The sequence below is a fragment of the Manihot esculenta genome, chromosome 5, assembly GCF_001659605.2.
Source record: "Manihot esculenta cultivar AM560-2 chromosome 5, M.esculenta_v8, whole genome shotgun sequence".
In the NCBI taxonomy this organism is placed as follows: Eukaryota; Viridiplantae; Streptophyta; class Magnoliopsida; order Malpighiales; family Euphorbiaceae; genus Manihot; species Manihot esculenta.
This window is the reverse complement of record NC_035165.2, coordinates 766,880-785,182: the sequence shown is the minus strand read 5'-3', so window position 1 is coordinate 785,182 and position 18,303 is coordinate 766,880. Positions and strand designations below refer to the sequence as shown.

The 18,303-nt window shown below is 35.7% G+C and overlaps 3 protein-coding genes across 3 annotated transcripts; 2 read left to right on the top strand and 1 right to left on the bottom strand.

The window, feature by feature from the left end:
- The first annotated feature begins 1,088 nt into the window (after window positions 1–1,088).
- On the top strand, window positions 1,089–5,346 carry LOC110615712 (long chain acyl-CoA synthetase 1). The gene is made up of 19 exons (XM_021757751.2): window positions 1,089–1,331; window positions 1,405–1,468; window positions 1,556–1,645; window positions 1,784–1,840; window positions 1,956–2,004; window positions 2,111–2,187; window positions 2,302–2,341; window positions 2,415–2,509; window positions 2,683–2,850; window positions 3,187–3,297; window positions 3,469–3,556; window positions 3,633–3,699; window positions 3,810–3,885; window positions 3,989–4,106; window positions 4,192–4,437; window positions 4,514–4,653; window positions 4,739–4,921; window positions 5,034–5,153; window positions 5,244–5,346. The coding sequence occupies exons 1-19, from the start codon at window positions 1,186–1,188 to the stop codon at window positions 5,289–5,291; spliced, it is 1,983 nt and encodes a 660-aa protein (XP_021613443.1). The 5' UTR covers window positions 1,089–1,185; the 3' UTR covers window positions 5,292–5,346.
- Window positions 5,347–5,738: 392 nt separating this feature from the next.
- LOC110615713 (pentatricopeptide repeat-containing protein At4g16835, mitochondrial) lies at window positions 5,739–13,153 on the top strand. Its single transcript, XM_021757752.2, has 2 exons — window positions 5,739–7,666; window positions 12,760–13,153. Exon 1 carries the CDS (start codon window positions 6,018–6,020, stop codon window positions 7,605–7,607), a length of 1,590 nt encoding a protein of 529 aa, XP_021613444.1. The 5' UTR covers window positions 5,739–6,017; the 3' UTR covers window positions 7,608–7,666; window positions 12,760–13,153.
- Window positions 13,154–14,357: 1,204 nt separating this feature from the next.
- LOC110616136 (probable glycerol-3-phosphate acyltransferase 3) lies at window positions 14,358–16,462 on the bottom strand. Its single transcript, XM_021758462.2, has 2 exons — window positions 15,634–16,462; window positions 14,358–15,421 (listed from the first exon to the last, which is right to left on the bottom strand). Exons 1-2 carry the CDS (start codon window positions 16,351–16,353, stop codon window positions 14,501–14,503), a joined length of 1,641 nt encoding a protein of 546 aa, XP_021614154.1. The 5' UTR covers window positions 16,354–16,462; the 3' UTR covers window positions 14,358–14,500.
- Between the last annotated feature and the right edge of the window lie 1,841 nt (window positions 16,463–18,303).

Sequence of the window (18,303 nt, the reverse complement as noted above, 5' to 3'; positions counted from 1 at the left end):
TTAAATCTATTTTTATGTAAAAATCTATTTTTATGTAAATTTACTAACCAATTAAATTAAATCTTAAAATTAATTTATAATGACAGTTAATTAGATGCTCCAAATTAATGAAGTTGGTTATTGGATAATTTTTTCTAAAATTTTATATGATTAAATAAGAATGCTTACTTATCATTTTTTCTCAATTAAGTACAAGAGGATGATTTTAATGTAGTAGCAAAATTATTTCAATTAAGCTTATTGGTTAAGCATTAACTAAAAGCATACATTGAATAAACTTTTATACAGGAGCCGTCGCTACGGTGTCTGCACTTCATCATAAAACTTCTCTCCACACCTTCGCCAGAGATTTTTAATCAACGATTAATTTCTTCCTTCATAGCATAGCAATACCAATTCATTATATCTCTAAGGCATATTTTTACTACAACATCTGTAAAAAGATTTGTTAGACGAGCTGTCCAGGAGAAGGAGACGCTCGCTCGGAATTCTAAGAATAGATATTATATATATCCAGCTACTGAAGGAACACATTTAACACCAACGTCACATCTTTCTGTTCCTCATGAATTCAGGACCAGCATATACAATTAGTTGGCTAAGTTCCACCACCATTGCATGACTTCACTGCTCCCCGCTGGAACTTCTCCCACCTACCACCTCCTACTGTCTCTCTCTATATTACAAGTGCAGTAATGAGTTCTTCTAATGGGAAAAAATTGGTTTGATTTGTTGCTTTAAGCTGCTGATTTTGTGGTTTAGTTGGTACCCATTAATAGGCTTCATTGAAGACGCTGGTTCAATGGCTCATGAGTTTTCAGTTGGATAATATCCTAGTGAAAGATACTGCAACTAATAAAATAAATAATGTTAATAAGTAAATAACTATAGCGAGTAATTTCTGTGACGAGTTTAATTCAGTCGTTGGTCGATTATTTGTTGAATAATAAATGACTTTACAGTCAATTATCTTTTTATGCTACGTTGTGGTTCTAATAAACTTAATTATTATTATGAAAAATAAAAATCAATTTACGACTTTTGATAGGCTTGCCATAATTAGTCGTTAACATAGAATGCTTCATCAGCTTTTATGGTCCTATCTGTCACCAGTAAACGTTATTTATATGGGTACAGCTGAGCCCTCACCATGAGCTACCTAGTTGAGTTTCCCAACGTTAGAAAATGAAGATTTTCGCAGCTCAGGTCGAGGATGGAAAGGAAGGAAAAGATGGGATTCCTTCGGTTGGTCCTGTTTATCGCAGTTTACTATCCAAAAATGATTTTCCTCCACCAGATTCTGATATGAACTCAGCATGGGATCTTTTCAGGTAACCGAGTTTTCATTCTTTTTCTTAAAATTCATTGTGACATCGATGTTAAAAAACACTCCTTGATGTTCAGCTTATCTGTAAACAAGTATCCTGGAAACAAAATGCTTGGTTGGCGCAAATTTGTAGATGGGAAGGTAAATATTTAGCTGAAACTAAGCAAAGCCTGGATTTTGCAGCTTTAGCAGTTTCCAATAGCTAACTTTTTGAATATTGTTTCAAAGGCGGGGCCTTATGTGTGGAAAACTTACAAGGAAGTGTATGAAGAAGTCTTGCAAATTGGTTCAGCTTTGCGAGCATCTGGTGCTGAACCTGTAAGTGTTAATGTGTACTCACGACTCGCCGGGGTCTGTTTTTGTGTATGATTTGACTTTGGACATGAAGAATTGTCAACCGAACCTATTGACTGATTCCATTCTTATTTATTGCTTTTGCTTATATTTCCATGGTAGGGCTGCCGAGTTGGAATTTATGGATCAAACTGTCCTCAGTGGATTGTGGCCATGGAGGTTCATTTGGAATTTTTGTTTCTCTTTTGGGCTAGTTATCTTATTCTTTTAAATGCTTTTAAATGAACTATTGACGAACAAGCTTTTGTCTTTTTGTTTATGGCTTTTTGTCTAGGCTTGTAGCGCCCATAGCTTGGTTTGCGTGCCTCTTTATGATACACTTGGTAAGCATTCTTTTTAGAATATTACCAATTCTGCACATGATGTCCGCAATGGAATTTTTCCTGGGAGGTGTACTGAGAATGACGTGTCTTGGATGAACTGATACAGGGCCTGGTGCTGTTAACTTTATTATAGAACATGCAGAGATTGATTTCATTTTTATTCAAGATAAAAAAGTGAAAGAAGTAAGTTCAAGAAAATTTACCTACCCTCAAAAATTAATTAATTGTATGTTCTTTTTCCATACAATCTTGCATATGAAAGCAGCTAATATTTCTAAATCAAAATGTTTTGAGCAGCTCTTGAATCCAGATTGCAGAACTGCTTCAAAGCTTAAAGGTCAGAATAGATAGTCAAATAGTACTTTGTTGTGGCTAGAAGTCCTACTAATTAAGTTTCATTGTGGTTGCAGCGATTGTTTGCTTCACTACATTTACAGAGGAACAAAAAGACAAGGCTGTCCAAATGCAGATAAAACCATACTCTTGGGAAGAGTTTCAAAACTTGGTAAGTTCCTATACATGACAGAAAAGAAAACAACCTTTACTGTTAACTTATTGACAGTAGATCTCAGATGATACAATGCATACAGTTTTTTTTTTCTTTTTGCTGCGGCGATGAGGATGAGTACTTTCTGTATTTCCAATCTTCTGTTAATCTGAAAGATTGTTATCCACCAGGGGAAAGAGAATCCGTCAGAAATATTGCCGCCTCAGCCTTACAACATTTGCACAATAATGTATACAAGTGGCACAAGTGGAGATCCCAAAGGTGTTGTGCTGACACATGAAACAGTAACCCTGTTTGTAAGAGGCGTGGATCTATTTATGGAACAATTTGAAGATAAGGTAGGGGAAAAACTTATTGGGAGCTCTTATTCCTTGACAGCATAGAAGCAAATCATGTGATTTGGATTTTGACTCTTGCATGGTCCATACTATTAGTCATTCAGAAGCTTTTCTTATGAGCCAAAAACAAGTACTTTTTTTTTTTGGTTATGACAATATTAATCAATCATAATTGTTTTGTCGTCATCTTCATAACAATTAAATCATGCACAAGTGCTCCTTGCAAGAAAATTTCAGGATATTTGCAATTTCCATCTTCAAGTTCTCCTTTTCATAGTCAAACTTCATCCGTTCTGTCTCTTTGTTTTATTGAATAACATTTGTGGCTTGATATAGATGACAACCGAAGATGTGTATCTATCTTTCCTGCCCCTTGCTCATATACTTGACCGTGTGATCGAGGAATACTTCTTCAGGAAAGGAGCTTCTGTTGGATACTATCATGGGGTATGTTGTTTGAACATTGAACCAGTTCATGGTAAAGGAAGGAGAAAAAAAAACCATATTTTCTGTTGTACCAGGAAAAACTACTAAGCATTTTTAGCGACAGTAGAGCTCTGAGGTTCACTTCCAATTTCCATAATAACTATAGCTCAAATTATGTCTGTAAACTTGTAGGATTTGAATGCACTGAGGGATGATTTGATGGAGTTGAAGCCAACACTTTTAGCTGGCGTACCTCGGGTCTTCGAGAAAATACATGAAGGCATGGCCACCTGTCATTATGTACACAAATTGATTTGAATGATCTCTTATTAAGACTGTACTCATCTATGTATCAGGTATAAAAAAGGCAATACAAGAACTGAATCCCGTCAGGCGAAAAGTCTTTCAAGCTCTGTATAAACAGTAAGTGGGTCTTCTATTGATCCTGTCATTTTTCTTAAATAATGTCATAGTTTTTGCTCTATATTGTGCATAATTGAGAGTAACGTACCCCTGTGTTGTTTTTCTTACAGCAAACTTGCTTGGATGAATCAAGGTTATAAACAGAAGTATGCTTCAATGTTGGCAGATTTTCTAGCCTTCAGGAAGGTTGTAGCTCATCACATTTCATGCTTGAATTCTTGTCATCATCTCTTGTAACTATAGCCATTTTCTGGCTTCACATTTAAATTTATTCTAATATTTGTATTAGGTGAAAGCTAAGTTAGGGGGTCGTCTTCGATTGATTATATCCGGAGGTGCACCCTTAAGTGTTGAAGTGGAAGAATTCTTAAGGGTTACTACTTGTGCTTTCGTGCTTCAAGGCTATGGTAAGGAACTGTATCCATGATAGTATGCAGAAACATTTGCAGACTATGTAAGGTTATTGACTCATTAACATTGTTGTTTATTCAGGGCTGACGGAGACCTGTGGACCGGTCACTATTGGATTTCCGGATGAAATGTGTATGATGGGTACTGTTGGGTCTCCAGTTACATACAGTGAGTTGCGCCTGGAGGAGGTTCCAGAGATGGGCTACAATCCACTCGGCAGTCCTCCTCGTGGCGAGATTTGTGTGAGAGGGAAGACTCTGTTTGCTGGGTACTACAAAAATCCTGAATTGACAAGAGAATCCATGAAAGATGGATGGTTTCATACAGGTTAAGTACCAATCACAGTCAAATGGATCAATTTTGCAGTTCCTGTTCTAAACTTTTCGCTGTTTTGGATCTTCAGGGGACATAGGAGAGATTCTTCCGAATGGTGTTTTGAAGATTATTGATAGGAGGAAAAATCTTATAAAGCTATCCCAAGGAGAATACGTTGCAGTTGAGTACTTGGAAAATGTTTATGGGATCACTCCAGTTGTCGAAGATGTAAACTTCTTACCAGTTTCCACTTCTTAGTGATTGCATTCTGCAATCCTGTTATTGAAGTTCTGTTGATCTTTGTGTTCTTTAGATATGGGTGTACGGAGACAGCTTCAAGTCGATGCTAATTGCAGTAGTTGTAATCCATGAAGAGAACACTGAGCAGTGGGCAGATTTGAAAGGTCACAAAGGTTCACTTCCTGAACTCTGTTCCCTTGTTCAGCTGCAGGAATATGTTCTAGCAGAACTAAAATCTACAGCTGAGAGAAACAAGGTAGGACCTTCAGAGTTGAACTGGCATTATTAAACTGCATACTTGCTATTTTAGTTGCTATTTTGCTAACCCTTTAAGCATTTTCTGTTTTAATCTTGTGGGTAAAAACCAGCTGAGAGGTTTTGAATATATTAAAGGAGTGATTTTGGATTCTCGCCCCTTTGACATGGAAAGAGATTTAGTGACTGCAACATTGAAGAAGAAAAGAAATAAATTGTTCCACCATTATAAGGTAAGCAGAGCCACTGGGTTGTTATCTTACTTTAGTTTGTATTTAGCAATTGTCAGCACGGAGCTCACAAAGAAATGTGGTGTTATGCAGGTGGAAATTGATGAACTTTACAGAAAATTGGCTGTAAGAAGAGCATAATCATTTTCCTTTTTGTTACTGTTCCTGTTTGATTAGTGAGCGAATGTTTCGCTATCTAAAAAAAATGCAGCTGTTGGCAGTAGAAGAGAGCGACACTAAGCCCATAAGATCTTCCAATTATAAGCGTAAAAGGAAAAAAAAAAATTTTTCTTCCCGGTTGATAGTATTTGAAGAATTTACAGCAGGATCCTTGTATCTCTCTTGTTGCTGCAATCTTCATTTTACTGGTCATGTTCATGCTTGATCTTTATAAGCCTTTATCCTCTTATGTCTGATTATGGACAAGGGGAAGGACTAGTTTGGTCAATTTGGTGATTTGAAGTTTTTTAATTCATGAATTTGAACATTTTCACTTCATAATATTATGGGAAAAAAAATTATCTAGTCTATTATATACCTAAAGTATAACGATAAGGATTCACATGTAATTCTCATCATATATGTTGCATTCTTAGAAGCTAATAAATTGAATTTAAATAAAAACTTTCTATAATGCTACAGTACTTTGTAAAAAATATAACATATGTAGTCAAAGTAAAACTCCCTTCAAGTGAGCTTAACTGGAAGTCGTTTAAGAATTTTGAGATCTCGCGTTTAAGTTTTAGTTAAAGCGAACTCGTGTTTTTTTCAAGGGTGGACAAAAAAAAAAAAAGACGACTTCCCACGTAGAGAAAATACCAACTTGTAATGCCGAAAACTATTTAAACCGCAGAAATAAACATCCGAATGCTAGAGAAAATGCTTCCTCTAAAATTTTCCCGCCATATCTGTACTCTCTCAACCGCCAATCTCACCGACGGTCACCTCTCCCACAACAATAATTTAGCTAGTGAAAGCAAATCCTCTGGTCAAAACCCATGTTTCCAAAACGTGATGCCGTTGAACAAAATCCTCTCAACCTGCGTGCAAGCCCATCAAATCCAATACGCAGAAGAACTGTTCGATAAAATGCCTCTAAAAGACGTTGTTTCTTGGAACACCATGCTATCGGCCTTTAACAAAACCAAAAACCCTGCACGAGTCTGTAAGTATTTCAAAGAAATGCAAAGAGTTGGCATTGTACCTAATGAGTACACAATCTCGATAGTTCTCAGAGCAGTTGTGGATAAAACTTTCAATATTCTAGTGCCACAAATTCATGCACGAGTAGTTTCCTTAGGACTTAATTTGAGTTTGTTTGTGGGCTCTGCTTTGATAAGAGCATATGCAGCTGTTGGGGATCAAATGGCTTTAAGTAGGGTATTTGATGAAATTTTGCAGAAAGACGTAACTTCTTGGAATGCTCTGGTTTCGGGCTATATGGAATTGGGACGCATAAGTCAGGCTCAAAGAGTTTTTGATGCGATGCCTGAGAAAAATACCGTTTCTTGGACTAGTTTGATTAATGGGTACATTGGCAATGGGAGAATTAACAAGGCTAGGTCTTTTTTCAACAAGATGGGTAATAGGAATGTAGTTTCTTGGACAGTGATGATTACTGGGTATGTTCAAATTGAAAGATTTGTAGATTCCTTAAAGCTGTTCTGCTTGATGATGCAATCTGATACTAGACCAAATCATTTCACGTTCTCTAGTGTTTTGGATGCTTGTGCAGGGTGTTCTTCTCTAGTTATGGGGCAACAAGTTCACTCAATTATTCTGAAAGCTGGTGTACCTAACGATGTTGTCTTGTTGACTTCACTTGTTGATATGTACGGGAAGTGTGGTGATATTGTTGCCGCATTTTGCATTTTTGACTCTATGGAAATGAAGAATTTGATGTCGTGGAATGCAATAATAGGAGGCTATGCTAGGCATGGACTTGCAACAAGAGCGTTGGAGGAATTTGAGAGGATGATAAAGAGTGGTGTTAGGCCAGATCACATTACATTCCTTAACATATTGTCAGCATGTGGACACGGAGGACTGGTGGAAGAAGGTGAAAAGCACTTTGGATCAATGGGGACTGAGTATGGAATAAAAGCGGGGGTAGAGCATTATACTTGTATGGTGGACTTGTATGGGAGAGCAGGTCAGCTGGACAAAGCAGAGAAACTGATCAAAGGAATGCCCTTTGAGCCCGATGTGATTGTGTGGGGTGCATTGCTTGGTGCCTGTGGCATACATTCTAGTATGGAACTTGGCGAGTTTGCTGCAAGGGGAATTCAAAAGCTGAAAGAAAATCATGCTGTAGCTTATTCAATCTTGTCAAAGATTCATAGTGAAAGAGGGGAGTGGAATAGTATTGCTGGGTTGAGGAAGATGATGAAACAGCGGCATGTTCAAAACCAGAAGGCAGGTAGTTGGATCGAATCTCCTTCGAAACCGAACCTATAAAATTCTACAATGGCCCGGGGTGGCCGCGTGGCACCAAGCATCTTCTCATGATTAGCCAGGTATATCCTCTTTGTTATTCACATAATCTCATGCTCGTGATTTTATAAGCCACGAAGAGCATATCAATTTGTATCTTATCATATCATAATTTAATAAAATTCTAAGTGTTTCATGAATAAAAATAATTGCTCAAAAGCTCAACAAATTAATCGAGTGTATGTTGTTAGCCTTTTAATGTATGAGTTCATACTTTGCTTTGCTTCATCCTCTATCTGTAGGCCGTTAAACCGTTGGCTGATGAAACTTTTCCTAGATACTTAGGTTGCTGAAGTCTTAGTTAATATTTTGTTTAAAGTTAACTTTTTGCTATAGATGTAATGATGAAAAGGCTAGGTAGCTGATTATAGTACAACTCATCATACCTTAGCCATGCTTTCTTACTTTACTTGTGAGAGTTGCTAATCTCTCTTGTAATTTGTTTAATAGCCTCACTTTGGCTATGTAATCAATGAATCATTGTCTCTCAGTAAGAAAATGAGAGAGTTAGAGAAGTTCTGAGCTGCTTTATTTTTTGTCTCAATTTGTCACTGGTTTTAAATATCTGTTTTCAGTTCTAAATATCTAATTTCAGCATTTAGTTATTTATTATCTGCTCCAACTCCCAACAGTAGTATCAGAGCTCCTTATATTCTTTAAGGGCCTGTAAAATAGAGAAAACAAGTGAGAATCTCATTCACTAAAAAACCTTTAAACACTAGAGTGCATAGTGATGGCTTCTTGTGGGTATTATGCTCCTTCACCACTTGTATTTTCTGGAGAAAGCTATGTGATCTGGGCTATGAAGATGAAGGCTTATCTCAAAGCTTTTGATTTGTGGGAGGTGACTGAAACTGGTAGAGAACCAGCTCCCTTGAGAGTTAATCCTACTGTTGCTCAGATTAAAGCTCATAGTGAAGGGTGTGCTAAGGGATTCAAGGCTTTGTCATGTTTTCATGCCTCTGTCTCTGATGTGATTTTCACTAGAATCATGGCTTGTGAATCTGCAAAAGAAGCTTGGGACAGACTAAGGAAGGGTTCCAAGGAAGCGAAAGCTCGAGGCAGATAATTGTTCTCAACTTGAGAAGGGAGTTTGAGGTTCTAAAAATGAAGAATCTGAAACTTTGAAGGAGTACATAGATAGATTGATGGTTGTGGTCAACAAAATCAGGTTGTTGGGTGAAAATTTATCAGATAAAAGAGTTGTGGAGCAGGTTCTTGTGAGTCTGCCTGAGATATTTGAGTCTAAAATCTTATCTTTGGAGGACTCTAAAGATCTGAGCAAGATCACCCTACCTGAGCTCATAAATTCTTTGCACGCTACTGAGCAAAGTAGATTTTTTAGATAATAAGATGCTTTTGAGGAGGCATTTGTTGCAAAACAGATTTTGGAATCCAAGAAAGGAAAACAGGGCAAGCAACCTGAACGTAGTAGTGGTGCTGCAAAAAAGGGGAAATTTTCACCTTGTCCACCTGTAGAAAAATAAATCACTTAGAGAAGGATTGCTGGTAGAAAAATGGTGTAAAACCTGTGCAATGCCATTACTGCAATAAATATGGTCATATTTCCAAAGATTGCAAAATCACACAAGGCAAAGCTCAAAACCAGCAGCAGAATCAGCAAGCTAATTTCATCAATGATCAACCTAAGCACCAGGAAGATCATCTATTCATGGCTTATCAGTCATTTAGAGTTGCTGATAACCTCACTTGATTCGTTGATAGTGGTTGTACAAGTCACATGGCTTGAGACGAAAGCTTGTTTGTCTCCATAGACAAATCAATAAAAGCTACTGTGAAGATGGAAAATAAAGAGATAGTTCAGGATGTTGGTAAGGGTACCATTGCTATACAAACAAAGAAAGGTACCAAGTATATTTCTAATGCTCTCTACATTCCTAATCTAGATTAAAATTTATTGAGTGTTTGCTCAAATGATGAAAAAAGGATATTTCTTATCTTTCAAAGACCCTTCATGCCATATTTATGACTCAAATAATTCTGAAGTTGTGGAGGTTAGAATGATTGGTAATAACTTTTCTCTAATGCCTTGTGATGCTATTGAATCTACATGTAAAGTTGTTGTAGATGAGTCTTGGTTGTGGTATAAAAGATATGGGTACTATAACTTGAATTCTTTAAAGTTTATGCAATCTCATAATATGATTATAGACATGCCTGCTATTTCTTTTTATGATGGGATGTGTTCTAGTTGTCAATTTGCTAAATTGCACAAACACTCATTTCCTAAGGATCAAGTTAGGAGGGCTACTGAAAAATTGGAGATGGTACAAATTGATGTGTGTGGGCCTATGAGTGTGCCATTCTTGAGTCAAAGCAAGTATTTTATCTTGTTTACAGATGACTTGACTAGAATGACTTGGGTATATTTTTTGAGCAGCAAGAGTCAAGTTTTCAATGTGTTTAAGAAATTCAAAGTTTTAGTTGAAAAGCAGAGTGGTTGTGTCCTTAAAACTTTAAGGTCTGATAATGGTAAAGAGTATACCTCAAAGGAATTTGACAAATTCTGTGAAGATGTTGGTATTCAACGTCAACTTTCAGTTCCTTATTCACCTCAACAGAATGGAGTTTCTGAGAGGAAGAACAAAACGGTTATTGAGATGGCCAGATGTATGTTGAAAGAGAAAGAGCTACCAAAGATGTTTTGGGCAAAAGCTATTTTATACAATTGTGTATTTGTTGAATAAACTTCCTACTAGAGCAGTGGAAGGAAAAACTCAAGCTGAAGCATGGTTTAGGTCAAAGCCTTCTACAAGCCACCTGAAATTCTTTGGATCAATTTGCTACATGCTTGTTTCTAATGTCAAGAGGGTGAAGCTGGATGATAAAGCTAATCTGGGTATTTTTCTGGGCTATGCAACTTCATTGAAAGGCTATAAGATCTACAATGTGAAAATTAAGAAAGTGGTTGTTAGGAGAGATGTAAAGTTTGATGGAGCCTACTGGGATTTTAAGAAAGAGCAAATTGTTAGAGCCGCAAACTCTTCGCATCTAAAAGGTATTTCTAGAAGCTCTAGCAATGGAGATTTAGAATCAGGAAAAGTGTCTAATTCTGATTCAAAATCTAAAAAGGAGTCTAATTTCGATAATGAAGCACATGCTTCTAAATTCAAGTCTCTTTTTGAGATTTATGAAAGATGTAATATGGTTGTGGCAAAACTAAGCTGCTATGAAGAAGCTTCTCAAGCTAAAGAATGATAGCATGCATGAAAGAAGAAATTGCAGCAATTGAGAATAATAGAACCTGGGAATTGACTTTCAAACCATAGGGCAAAAATGCAATTGCTGTGAAGTGGGTTTATAGAGTTAAAGTAAATCTCAATGGCTCTATCTTCAAGTACAAAGCTAGACTTATTGTAAAGGGTTATGCTCAGCAATCAAGAGTTGATTATGGAGATACTTTTGCTCCAGTTGCTAGGCATGATACTATCATATTGTTGTTCTCTTTAGCAGCCCAAAATGGATGGCAAGTGTTTCACTTGAATGTCAAATTTGCATTCTTGAATAGTTTGCTGAATGAGGAGATTTATATGCAACAACTTGAAGGATTTAAAGTAGAGGGTCAAGAAGATAAAGTGTACAAGCTTAAGAAGGCTCTTTATGGCCTGAAATAAGCTCCATGAGCTTGGTATGCAAGGATTGACTCACATCTGATCCAAAATGGATTCAGGAGAATGAGCCAACCTTGTATGTGAACAGTGTTGGAAATGAATTTCAGCTGATTGTGTCACTTTATGTTGATGATATGTTAGTGACTGGTGGAAATTCTCGGTTATTGGATGATTTTAAGCTGAGAATGCAATCTAAATTTGAGATGTTAGATTTGGGAATTATGAGCTATTTTTTTGGGCTGAAAATTGAGCAAGGTGCTGATAGTATTTTTGTGTCTCAAAGGAAAAATGCTCTTAAAATGCTGAAAAAGTTTAATTTGGATTATTACAAGTCTGTGGTTGTTTCTCTTGTTGTGAATGAGAAACTCAGCAAGGATGATGGAGCTGAACCAGCAGATGCTTCACTATACAGAAGTTTGGTTGGTAGTCTGATATATTTGACTGCTTCCAGACCTGATTTAATGTATTCAGTAAGCTTGTTATCTAGATTTATGCATTCTTCGAGTCAATTGCATTTTGTGCTGAGATACTTGAAGGGTACTGCTGAATTTGGCTTGTGATTTCAAAGAGGAAAAGTTGTCAAGCTTGAAGGCTATGTGGATAGCGATTGGGTTGGAAATGTTGGTGATTCAAAGAGCACTTCAAGCTATGTTTTTTTTCCTTGGTTCAGGTCCTTTCTCATGGAATTCAAGGAAGCAAGAGATGGTTACTGTGCTACAAATCAATCAATTTAGCTTAGGAAGCTACTAAAAGATTTGGGAATTGAGCAATGCGAGCCTACTGTTATATGGTGTGATAATAAATTAGTCATAGCCATTGCAAATTCTTGTTCAACATGGAAGAACTAGGCTGAAATTTTATTTCCTACGAGAAGTAGAGAATAATTCAGAGATCAAGCTGTTGCATTGTAAATCTAATGAACAACTTGCTGATATACTTATAAAGGTATTGTCCAAGAACAAGTTTGCAGAACTAAGGAAGAAGTTTGGAATATCAAGGAAAAATTCCAAGGAAGAGTGCCGACTGATGAGACTTTTACTAGATACTTAGGTTGTTGAAATCTTAGTTAATACTTTGTTTAAAGTTAATTTTTTTGCTGCAGATGTAATGATGAAAAGATTAGATAGCTGATTATAATACAACTTCTTACTTGTGAAAGTTGTTAATCTCTTTGTACTTTGTGTAATAAGTCTCATTTTGATTATGTAATAAATAAATATCTATCTTCAATTCTAAATATCTAATTTTAGTATTTAATTATCTATTATTTGCTCAAACTTCCAACATAAACAAATGCATAGGCTCAAACACCCAAAACAGAGAATGCAGATGATACATGACACTATCTTAATATCCAAATGAAACAGTCAAGCAACTTCTTCTCACAATATGCAGGTACCCTATCTACAAACAAGTGGAAAAGGAATTAACTAACCTGAGTAGGCTTCCCAGTATTTCTTAATACCCTATCTAACAATATGCAGGTATTCTTTCCAATATTTCATAGCACCTCAGTGAATATGGCTTCCCAGACCAACGATTAATCAAATTGTTGTTGCTTCCGCTCATTGCCATTCCACCAGGCACACCAACGCGGTTTGATTTGGATATCTTCGCCGAGATCGATGTATCTTCCACCACATCAAACAAGCTTCCTTTTCTTTTCATCTCCGTACTCATCCAAATGCGGTAGATTGGTACTGGTTGGGTGGACCTCCTGAATCCGAATCAAGAGAAAAGAAAGGAGCGCAAGAGCTTTTCGATTTGTAAAATCTCTCAGAACTATCTAATTAAAGTGTTGTTCAAAAAGATTATGGCAATAGCCACGCCCCCTGTGTTTTTTAGAATACAAAATTAAAATGCAAGTTATTATTTTATTAGCTTTTTATATTAATATATAAATCAAATAATAATGACTATTATTATTATCTTACTATGAAGGTCGACTATAGTGATACTAAGTATTTATAATCTAATTTAATTTTATAAGTATTTAAAATTATGTATTGTATTTAAATATTCATAAGTAATAAATAAATTGCTCATATTTGATAAAAATTAATTTAAAATAATATTAAAAAAGCATTAAATTTATTTCTATTATAATATTATTAAGAAAATATTTCAATAGTATTACAAGAATTTACTTTTAAATTAAATAAATATATAATTATGGACAAATAGTATATTAAAACTAATAGCATTATTATTATATTTATTAAAAATCATTACGAGTAACTTACTTCAATTCATGAATAAAATTAAATATTTAATGAAAAAATTAATTTGACTAGTTTATAAATTAGGTCAAATGCTTTTAGGTGGCGGATAAGAAGCACATGGCTATTATCAAACCCAATGATGAGTCCAGCCTAATCACTTCAAATTTTGGTCTTCTATCTATTAAGTTAATTCAATTAATTATAATTTTAAAAAATATATCTTATGAGGAATAAAATGAAATATTACTCTTTCATTTAATTTGAGTTTTAGTTTTTTGTATAAATAATATAGTTTTGACTCGGCCACTTGTGAGAAGAGGCACAAGGACGCATTTCTTGCGCCAAGCTTTCGGGGGCCAAAGAAAAAAAAAATGCCGCCTTTTCATTTCCAAGGTGATATTGCCAGTTTACAAATCTTGAAATATTAACGGTGACATGTCCCCATAACCTATCGCTTGTGCACTCTTTAATTAATTATTGGTATGGGCTGTGCGACTTCACTAAACCAGTTCAGTTGCAATGCATCCTCCAACTCATAATGCAGATAAACAACAGGAGCATAGTGCATGTAAAGCCGATTTTAGTAGGAGAAATTTATTCGTTCGAGATTTTTTTTTTTAATAATATAATAAGTCAAAGTTTGTATAAATGGATTGACGAATTTTATATTGATATTGCCATTAGGTCGATAGTCATCTTATTTTATAGATCTTCTATTTTTCTTGTCGAATGGATTCTGAAGCTTAGCTTAATAATTTCAGGATATTTAATTAATGGATATGCCCTTGGGAGAGTTCATATATACAACTTGTCACCAGTACTGATCAAGAAGTGTAGAAAACTGTATGGCTTAACAGTTCAAAATAATATATATTTATAATAAAACAAAAAAAATGCTATGTACCATCTGCCCACATCGCCAAATTAAAGAAAAGTAAGTGAGAAGCAGACTTGCAATGTTCTTGTCTCCGCCCGACACATTTTGGACGTGTGTTTGAGCATATTAGCGCTTGACAGCGGAAGAAGAAGAAGAAGAAGAAGAAGTTGAGCCGTCATTCCCAGCCAAGATCACGTATTTGTCTTTTCTAGTAAGCTTGGTACATTGGAAGCCCAGTGTTTTGCCAATCTCACTCTGCACGTAGTTGGCAACATCAAATCTTGATCTCTGATCACCTTCATCACACTTGGAAAGCCCAGACACACCCTCAAGCAACTGCACAGTATAACTAGGTAGAGGGTTCATGAGAAAGAAGAGTGGATCTAGGCACTTTAGCCCACTTGCTGTTGTGCCATAAAACATGCTCACATGGGTGTTCAAAGCAACAGGAATTATTTTATCACTCATCTCTGCAAATAGAGGGCTAAACCTCAACAGAAATGGCTCTCTACACGTTGTCCCTTCTGGGCACACAACAAGATCACCTTGACTTAATAGTTTCTCCATCATCTTCCCATCTTGATCACGGTTGCGCGTTAATCGGACGGTTCTTATTGGCGATAGTATCTCCGACATCCTACTGAGACTGTATGTGACTGCAGTGAAATCTTTCTTCAACGAGAAAGAAAGATACAGAGGATCTAGCAATGTTCTGTGGTTGCAAACATAAAGGAGGCCTTTTTTGGGCTTATCATCATTTGGGGTTGTAGGGGAATAACGGGAATTTCTGGGTTTTGATACAGTGCAACGAACTCCACATAACAATAAGATGGGGATGGATATCCCGTAGGGGAGAGTTAAGGCAACAAAAGCCCTGAATACTGCAAGGAGAAAACCAAAAGGGACCCATATGAAGAATGCCAAGGTAGCTAGTGGGGTCGGTCTAAAAGCCAGTCGACCATCGTGGAAGATAAGTGGGTTGGGATACTCGTCTCTTTTTAGATATTGCCAGCTTCTCTTATCTGCTTTTCTGACCAGGTAAATTTCCTGTTGCAACAAGAGGCATCAACACAGTTAGTTCCTTTCTTTCGTTTTCAGAAATGTAGCAATAATAAAAAATGACAAGAAAGAAACAAATTGCCAAAGGCCATTGCTTTCACGGATCATTCTTTAAATAAAAAAATGCTTGAAAGCAAAGTATTGTAATAAGATTTATGGGTAAAAACATTGTACTTCAGTAAAATTATTACTGAGCTCACCTTGCAATGAGAGAACAGGTGATGAGCGAGAGATCTGTTAAAGCAACCAATGCCAACAACATCTTGATTAGTTGTCTTGTCCTCTCCAACTCCAAGTGTCTTCTCTATAGCTTGGATATCTTTCTTTTTCTCTTCCATGAGCCCCACAAAATACCCATTAAGCGACTTCAGCTCTCTTCCAATAACACAATCAATCTCTAAATAATCTGTAAGGAAACTCTCAATCATCACTTGAGGAAAATCGCTCACTGCCACCTTTCTCCCACCTCTTTTCAACACTTGAAATGCTTCTAACCCAACATCCTCCAAGAAGAACTTGGGCAAAACAGCTCTTCCAACTCTAAAGCTCTCTTTCTTTATACCAAAGAAGGAGACCATGACCATTATCTTTAAGCCCATATCGTCACCCACCAAACAAATGAATGGGTACAAAGTAAAGAGAAGAAAAGCCCTTAAAATGCTTCCAGCTTCAAATGCCACAAGCATAAAATAAGGAAACAAAGAAGTGGATTTCAAGAGAGTTCCTTCCACATTGAATATCAAAGTTTTGTTTGATAGGTCAGACCTATGAACAAGAGAATGATACTTTTGATATTTACTCTGAGTTGAGTGGAGATTGCTAAAACTCCTACGAAGAACTTTTGGCTTCCGAAATTGTCTAAAGAGGAAACGAAAGAAGAAGAAGAAGAGAATTTTGAAGAAGGAAGCGTAAGTAAACATTTTAGCCTTTGAGATAAAAAGCTAGAAAGGTATTAAGCAACGTTATGGTTTTTGCCTAAAAGGCCGAGTGAGCAGAATATATATAGTAGAAAGAATAACAAGTGACTCTTGAAGTGGGTGATTATTACATCCTTTGCCATCCGATTTGATTGAATAGTTATTTCCCATGCAGCTCGTCTCATGAGTCATGTCCACAGTAAAATGGAAGTGGTTCGAAAGATAGAGGACACGCTTATCAATAAAAGCTCAAGCTGGCTAAGAACACCAAATATTAAATGGTCAAAATCTTCAGTTACACGGTTTCCATAAACTCGATAAACATTTCTATTTCATAATATTTGTTAATTGGAGTTGGTGAATAATTTGTTTTTTTATTAAATCAAAAGCATATTAATTTATCATGGTGCTAAAAAATTATCCAAAATATATACTATGAAAATAACAAAAAAAGACATTAATATATATAATTTAGAGGAGTTATAATTAATTAGATGTTCATGATCTTTTGATTGGGCGCAGTATGCACAAGACATTGTCAACGTATCTGCCACAGAAGAGTCTATGCTACTAAATATTTAGGTACAGTCAAAATATCATTCTAAACTATTATTATATTTGAAAAAATAATTTTCTTAATAATAATAATAATAAGACCTTGATTGAACAACGGGCTGAGCACTTGCCATATTAGATAATTAGTTAGTGGCGTCGCCTTTACGTTATGAAATACTCCTTCATTTCGCCGCAATAAATTCCACGTGGGCCTCCAGGATTCTATTACAGCTGCATGTGGGTCAATCATTTGAGTTGAGAATCTCTGTAAATGGAAAATAGTATTAATTTAACAAAAAAAAAATAAAACTTACTTGTGTTTTCACCTCATTCCAATTGGTGCAAGTGCAAGACATGGAAGTTCATATACAAGACTTGAGCAACCATATGTACAAGATAACTTAAATAATTCACCATCTTTTCCAAAGTGTATTTTAAATATCCATCCCACTATTACATCATCTATGCCGTTTCTGTCTTCATATACTATGTATATATTCATGGTATTGGATATGTAACTGTTTCTCCATTTACTCTAAGCTTACTTTTCTTGCAGTTGTAGAATTGTCAATACGCGTCTATTGTTCTATTGCTACACTTAAAATAAATACTTAAAGCCTGCCATATCATTAATTCTTATTTTAACACTTCCTTTTTATAAATATATATTTGAAATTTTTTTAATTAATAGAAAATGATTATTTTAAGACATACAATATATATATCCATTACAGAGTCGTAATTTGTTTTATTTTAATTGAAATTGAGAAAATCATTTCAATATCTCTAAATTTTAAATTGATGGTCTTTATCCATTCAGAATAATTAGACAACCATGATAGTTAGAGACAGTCTCACAAGAGGGAGTTGAAACATACCATATTTATGTTACTTTTTAATTTGAAGGAGCGTAAAATAGGAGTTTGAAAAGGAAGAAAATGTCAACTCCAAATTAGCTTTTTGAGCCGACCACGGTTTCATTCCTACAACTGCAGAGGATAAAGCGCATGGGAAGCTAGCTGGTGGTGCCGCCGGGACAAAGCAAACCAAGATGGTGGACCTCAAACCTCTCCACCACCATACCGTCCTTTATGACAAGTGACAAATGGTTCAGGCATTCTCATTAAGAGAACGGGATAGTGCCTTAACTTATGGTCCAAACACAAGTTGGCTGGATCGGGACTTCTTAGGATTTATGATTAGTTTTTAACTCAACAACCAATAATAGTTGGTGGATTTCAATGACATCACTCTCAAATGAAATGAGTATTTATTTATTTTTTTTAATTGTTTAGATTGATTTCATATCAATTTGTAATTTAAAATGAAAATAAAATTTTATATATTCTGATGTAAATCTAAATTAAATAAATTTATTTTGATGATGTGACATGATAT